This window comes from Pinus tabuliformis, chromosome 3_1, assembly GCF_031772625.1.
Source record: "Pinus tabuliformis cultivar Carrire ecotype Pingquan chromosome 3_1, CPIR1, whole genome shotgun sequence".
NCBI classification, from domain to species: Eukaryota; Viridiplantae; Streptophyta; class Pinopsida; order Pinales; family Pinaceae; genus Pinus; species Pinus tabuliformis.
The window spans coordinates 24458866-24466322 of record NC_142301.1 but is presented as its reverse complement, the minus strand read 5'-3'; the positions used below and the strand labels follow the sequence as shown (position 1 = coordinate 24466322).

The window sequence follows — 7457 nt, the reverse complement described above, 5'->3', positions numbered from 1 at the left end:
AAGCCAGCAGATACAAACATGAGGGGAATGAGAAAAACACGCCCTTTCATCAGACAATGGCATGACCCTAGCGGAATTCAACTGAGTGAATCGAGCGAGACACCTAAAAATGAAATGCAGAAAAAGTTTGATCTCTGACGGAGGATTGACAAGACCGACTCTAACAATTGCGGTGTGTGTAAATGGGCCATTTATATTGAAATCCTTTGCTTGTCTCTGTATTGTTTGCCTGCATAATAACTGAGGCATTATGCTCTGTTTGTTTTATGCATAAGTCATGCGTTGCAGTGATCAAAGGTAATTGGAGCTTTATTGTTGGTAACAATGTTTGAGCCACTTAAAACCCATTCGTCGCTTCAAAAATATCATAGTTATCCGTCGTATGGAGTAATGACAGTGTAAAACAGAGTTTGGTGGAGAATGTGTTTATAACGTAGAGTCTATTAAAACAACCGAATTCAAGGTCCGCATGGGGTAGCTCAAGTGGCAATGGCCGTGGAAATGAAGTCTCACCGAACCGGAGATCTTGGGTTCGATTCTTGTGCTACCCTCCCTGGAAATGGGGTGAATAACGGACATGTAAAAACTCGAAAATGAGAAGGTCCCACCTAAGCTTACAAAAAAAAAACAACCGAATTCAAGGAAAGGAGAAATAGATGAGAGAAGGAATGGTGGTCATTGGATCTATAAGATCAACGGACCAGATCTAATCAGGCCGAGCAGAACACTTTATCTCATCAGCAGAAGTCTTTGTGGATGGATCGGGCCCTAACCCTTTGTAAACTCTGATAGAAACATGGCGATGAAACGTGGACCGTTGGATCATGTTAGACTCCGTCTTGTCAGTCCGCTGCAGTCAAATTTACCAAGGTTCATTTGCAGTCATTAAATAGTCATTTTATTTCTTGAGTCCAGGGTTTGGTCTTGTGCAGGCCAAAGGAAGGTTCAGTAAGTTTTTCAGGGATGTCATCGTCAATAATGTGAGATTGATTCTTCTTCAAAACCCTATTTTGAAGAAGAAATCATCAAATGTGTTTTTTTAGAATATGTAATTTGTCAAAATGTTTCAAATTCTCCAGCTCTTCAAATGGTAGCAGCTTCCTCAGCTCCTATCCCTGCAAAAGCACAAACAGAAAGAACATCACCAGCAATCAGAGACAAAGAAATCAAACAAAATAGAGTTTTGCATCCAAATGTCAGAACTGCCAAATTATACAATGTGCCGAGCTGTTTGGTGGAGTTGATGGTTATAATCTTGAAAGTGAACCATGTGTGGCTCGTAGCTGGCCAGACATGATGCAGAGATCTGCCATTCAAGACTGGAAACAAGGATTAAAGTCTGAATCTTTTACAGCCAGGATTTTAGGGGCAGATTTCCGTGAAATTATTCCACGTATAGAAGGTGTCCGTGTGATACTTGCCATGCATGGGGAGGCAGAAAAAGCATTTTGAAAAAATGGTTGGAGTGACGAGGTGTACAGGTTTGGATGTTAAATCAAAGATCTTGTTTCGATGCTTAAAAACTTAGGACATGATATTTTCTTCAACAGTTGTAGATCCTCCAGTTCTTTTGAGTTGGTTTCTCCAGAATATCACTTTAGTAATACATGCCTTGATTATGGTGTTGAGCGATCTCCTACAGCTGGTTGTGGTTCAACTGGTTAGAAGGGCGAAAGCTCATTTTCAAAATTGAAAACTGGAAGGCGCGCTACCCATATAGTGTGTGCTACGCACACAGAGGTGCGCTACGCACTGAGCCTCACCGGCCAGTGTAAAAAAAACAAAGGCGCTACGCACTGGGTAGGCGCACTACCCATATAGTGACAGAGCCCATAAATTTTTTGTCTTGCGCCCAGTTTCTTATCAAATCGGCTCCATTGACTTGCAAGTAGGCTTCTAAAGGTTGCTCAGTAGATTTTAGCATGATTGTGGTGTTATTAATGTTAGGAAACAAGCCTTGGTTGAAGAGAGAATTGTTTTTCATTCTCTGTCATTTCAATCTGATCGACGATAGAGCTAAGAAGTTCTGAATTGAAGCGCCGAGAGGATGAGCTCCAGCAAAGAAATCGTGCCTTGGAAGAATCATTGAAAAGAATTATTGAAAAGAATCATTTCAGAAATTGTGGGCAGCATATAGAGAATTCAAGCAAGCTTTACTCATCGCAATGGAAGAAAATAGCAAAGAGGTAAAAGATAAACAGGTTGATCGAATCCGTAACCTATTTCGGCGAAAACTTTCAATACCATTGAAAGACATTGATTCAACGCTTCAAGATTACAAATTTTGGGAAGAGCAGCAGGGAGTTGTGATTGGGAATGACATAGATCATTTAGCTGGACTTCCTTCCAATGTGATATCAGCTTATAAAAAGGCTCTACAAATGTACAATGCGCGTGCTAGTTATGAAGAAAAGGTGGCTAGAGGAAAGCAGGCGGATACTGAACTTTTTCAAAATTACCTGTCCTATATCAACTTTGAAGAATCCTCAGGAGATCCAGCTCGTTTTCAAGTTCTTTATGAGAGAGCAATAACAGAATTTCCAGTTGCAAATGATCTCTGGCTCCGTTATACTCAATATTTGGATAGCAATTTGAAGGTTCCCAGTATTATAAAATCTGTTTATGCCAGAGCTGTCCGAAACTGCCCCTGGGTTGAAGCACTTGGGCTAAATACATGCTTGCTTTGGAACGCTTTGATGCTTCAGAGGAAGATCTCTCTGCCGTGTTTGAGCAGTCTCTGCATTGTGGGTTCTCAAATCCTAATGAGTATTTGGATTTGTTCCTTGTTCGTGCTGATGGCTTGAGGCGACGGATTATGAAGATGGATGAAATTAGTAAATCATCTTACGTTGTTCAACTTCGAGAAACATTTCAGCGTGCAGCAGAATATTTGTCTTCACATCTGAATTACACAGATCAATTCTTGCATTTGCATGCATACTGGGCTCGGTTAGAATATCAGCTTGGAGGGGATTTGGAAGCTGCTCGAGGAGTTTGGGAAAGCTTAATTAAGATATGTGGTGGGATGTTAGAGGCCTGGCAAGGCTATATAAACATGGAGCTGTTGGCTGGTAACATAAATGAGGCTCGGGCAATCTATAAAAAACTATTTTTATTAAAATTAGTTTTTATTCAAATAGCATTTTGTTAATAAGTTAGCAAATAAAGGAAAAACAAGTGGCAGTCAAAGGCGGAAAGTTTAAATTTAAATGGAAATACTTGCCACAACAGAGCGCACTGTCTATTTTGGTCTTCAGTTACAAATTTAAAGGGTCTTCAGCTACAGCTACCGCCTCTCCATTAGTTATTAACAAACAAATGTAACGCTGCTCCTTTTTAGAGCAGACCTTTCCTATTTTCATCATTTTAGTTGAAACAACGCCCTTGTTTTGGGTCGTTTTGTTTTCTCCTAGCTGAGTTTTATTTAATATATTAAAAATCATTTGTAGGGGTTGGGGAGAGAATTTTGAGAGGTACGTGGAGGAGAACATAGAGCTTTATTGTACAGTTGTTTGACAGAGATTAATTGAAGAGTACAACTCTATTTTGTAAGATTCCTGTGGCTTGAAGTTTAGCATAATGTATTTTCTCTGTGTTTCATATGTATCTTGTAATGTTTTTCATTTCCATTCATAAATCGTTTTCAGTTTGAATGCTTGAGAGTAAGAAAGGTAGAACTCAGTCATTGCTCTGCCTTGAGGAAGTGTTCAGACTTTGTGTGGCTTTCTTCTGTCTGAAAGGGATTCATTGTTTAATGCCCTTTTCAGCTATCTTAAACAGTCTTTCCACGCCATTTAATTTCAATTTAATTGTTAAACTTCACTCCTATCTTGCCTTATGGAATAATCTGTACCTTTGATTAAATCTATGCTCTTGCTGTCTTTGCCCCATGCAGCCCAGAAAACCCAATCATTCATCAAAATACTTTCCTATCTATTTACTAGCCTAAAATTAGCATTCACTATAGGTCATCTTAGCCCCTTTGAAAACCTTTTGTCGAGACAGACCTGGAGAGAGCCCTCTCCTGTCCTCGTAGGGCTAGCTACGAGGCTAAGCTTGGTTTGATGTGGCCTTGAGTCTCGCCTTCCCTCAGCCTAAGGCAGATTTGAGCGCTAACAAATCATATGCTTGATCAACGACAGAGATAAGGCACGCGCATTAACTAGAGAACGGTTTCCAAATGATGGTAAGCGGTTATCGGGTGGCCTCAAAAACCGTAAGAGGTTATCCCAAATCGGACCCGATGAGGTAATGAACCGTAATTTAGTTAATTTGAAATCCGGGTGTGATCGGATCGTCCGTCAAATGGACGATCGGACGGATGTCGGGCGCGAATAAGCGTGAAAGTTAATTTCCAATCCGGACCCGATGGGATTATACCGTGGATTGGAATTCCACTTGAAGTCCGGGTTATGTGATCGAAAATCGGTAAATATAAAGAAAGTGTTGTGGAGCGACTAAAGGGTGTGGACCCGATAATATATATAGTTCCGGCTGTATAAGGTTTGAGTTTCGGCTTTTGAGTTGTAGAGCAGGTTTTCCCTATTTCCTTTGTAATTCAATAAATTTGTATAGGCCGGGTTTTAAAGGAAAGCAACAATAACGCTTCCGACAGAGATGTGTGAACATAACCATAAGTCCAAGTTTCGAATAGTTTATATATGGAGGGATTTGCCTTATGAGTGGGTTTCCTGCATCATTTGTGGTATTAGAGTAGGTTAATGCTCTGTAAAGACTGGTTTAGAGACTGAATTTTAATTCCAACATATGTATAATTTGCACTGAAGTGAATTTGATACAGATGCGGATCAAACTACAAAGAACACTGAGATCAGAATGGGGAAGCAGTGAACTTCTGAGGAAGGCCTAGTAAGAATGTTTAAATTTGATAATTTTGCAGAGATTTGTTTGAATGTCTAAAGAACAACAAGGGATTGAAATTTCAAGGGAGAAGATGTTTTCATTTCAGGAAAATGAAATCTCCATGTAAGTTGATTGTATGATTGATTTGATTGAATTGATTTGATTCGAAAAAGATAGTAGGGTATATTGAGCATTTTTACTCTAGTGAAATGCATTAAAATCCGGATATGATAAGAATAGACCCTGGAAAATATACCTTCACATGAAAAATATTTCATAATAATCTTCATCATTGGGGCATATCTGTCAAGGAGGTGTGAAAAAGGAAAATAGCCCCTTCTTTCATTTTTGTACCTTGGTTTCATGTAAGGCTCATAATAATGCCTCTCCAAATCACCTTGCTTAAACCATTTTTCCCCAACATCTCGGACCCCAGTGGAAGCTGATATGGTGGCAGTAGATAGAGTAAATGTGATACCTGCTAGAGTGTCCTGGTTGTCTTGGAGTTTGGATATGAAGAGCCTAGTCAACTCAGGATGGTGTTGGACTACCTGAACTTGCTCACAGAAATCATAACAACCTAGCCATTTGAAGGATGTCACAGTCATAGGGGATGCTAAGAGTTCCCTAAGATTTGTGGGCTCAAACCTGTGTATCTGGCCTCCTTTGTGAGCTTTTTTTACCTATGTTTCTTTTCTATCATTTTCCTCTTCCTCATTGTGTGATTTGTATGTCTCATCGCCATGGTGTTTAGTATCAAACCCTAGGGAGATGTAAGGTAGTGGGAATGCAGTTTTCAGGAAATATGGTGTATGGGGAAGGGTGAATATGAAGATGATGGGTGAAGGGATATGTATTGGAGGGATATATAGGGTAGTAGTATGATAGCTTGGGGATGGGGAAATTGTTTGCAATATAGGGGGTTTGGGAGCCTAGGTAGTTGTGGCACCTAGGACTTAGGGTTTTGGGACAAAATGTTAAAGGGTATTTGGGATAAAGTTTTAGGGAAAGGGTCCAAGGAATTTTTTGGGGGGAGATCTAGGGCTTATATATAAACTTAAACCAAATCTTTAATTAAATCTTTCAAACACTGAGGGAGTAACTTGAGGAGGAAGAAAAACACCTTCCCAAGCATATACTTACTTGTTTTGAGGTTGAATGGATCTTGGAGGAGCTAATGAGCTAAGTGGAGCCTTCCTGGACAAACACACAACGCCAATGCAGAGTGCGCAGCACCTCAAGAAAGCGCACAATGCCTTACGGAAACGCGCAACGCCTTAAGGAAACACACAACACCAAGTAAACGCGCAGTGCCAGAACGAAACGTGCAGCGCCAAAAGGAAACGCGCAGCGCCGACTCTCTTATGCTAATTTTCTCCTTGAACTGTGGAAAGGGTCTCTTGGGGTTTTCTCAATTAGTGATAGGAGGCAAATGAGGCTAAGTTTGAAGCCAAGAAGTCCTTTATAGCTGAGTGAATTTGATATTTTAGATAAAAAACCCACTTTCTAATGTTACATTTCACCTTTTTGACCTCTTTGCTAATTTGCTTTCTGACTTTTTCCTTTACAGGTGGATGATGCCGAAGTTTTGGCAATCTTCAATTTTGACTTTTTCTTGATATTGGCAATAGATTTTGATTAAACAACTAGGAATAGTGACTTATTACATATGATAAACATAAAAATACATAAATAAATAAAAATATTACATCTCTCTTTTTGAAATAAAATTACAATCTGAAACAAAATTTCACTTTTGGAATGAAAATTAGAGATCTGGCAACCATATTTACATGTTGCAAATCCTTTTTTGAATGAAAAAGGATATTATTTCTTTCACTCTCATGCTTTTTTTGGCCTTATTCAGTGAAATGGTGTTTTATTAGACCTTGAAAAAAAAAATGAAACCTAGAGACCTAATGAAAACCTTGAGTGAGGAGAATTCATGTAGACTTGACAGACATAAGACATAATGAAATGAGATTTTAAAATGAATGTATGCTCAGTAAGACATAGGAAGGAGGGCCACCAAATATTGATTTTTTGAGGGAGAGTGGGATTTTGACTTGGGCTACCATCAGTGAGTAAATTTTTGTATGAGGACCTAGGGGGAATGAAAAAAATTTCTGAGCGAGACCCTAATGAATATGAAAAGAGGAGTTGTGATCATGGATGGAAATATGAAAATACTGACTCTAACATCAGCCTTACTCATGGATGTCAGCTCCTTGGAGGTGTCAAGAACACCGTAGACCAAGTGCCTAACCATATGGGCCAATACAGTCAAAAACTCAAACTAAAACGCATGAGTAAATGCTGACAACTCAAATGAATCAAAATGACTCAAAACTGACTTACATGACTAAGGATTGAATACTAAAAATGTTAGAAAATCAGTGAAGCTCCATGGCCTTCACTTCAGGCTCCGAACTCCATTGATCATCTACTTCACACTTGTAGAAAATTAAAATGTATGTACAATGAAACTAGGAAAATTCAGAAAAGATAATGCTTCAGGAGCCTACCATTGACTGGTCCTCATAAGCATGATTCTCCATTCATCTCATCCAACAAGAAAGCATTTTTTCCTCGAA

At 39.3% G+C, this 7457-nt stretch overlaps 1 protein-coding gene across 1 annotated transcript in view; it reads left to right on the top strand.

Annotated features, from left to right (window-relative positions):
• The first annotated feature begins 2165 nt into the window (after positions 1-2165).
• The window catches only part of LOC149185584 (uncharacterized), a 48513-nt gene continuing 43221 nt past the window's right edge, over positions 2166-7457 (top strand). The window contains exons 1-2 of the mRNA XM_089409089.1: positions 2166-2604; positions 2706-3091. Coding sequence (XP_089265215.1) covers positions 2166-2604; positions 2706-3091 — 825 coding nt within the window. The remainder of the gene's footprint in view (positions 2605-2705; positions 3092-7457) is intronic.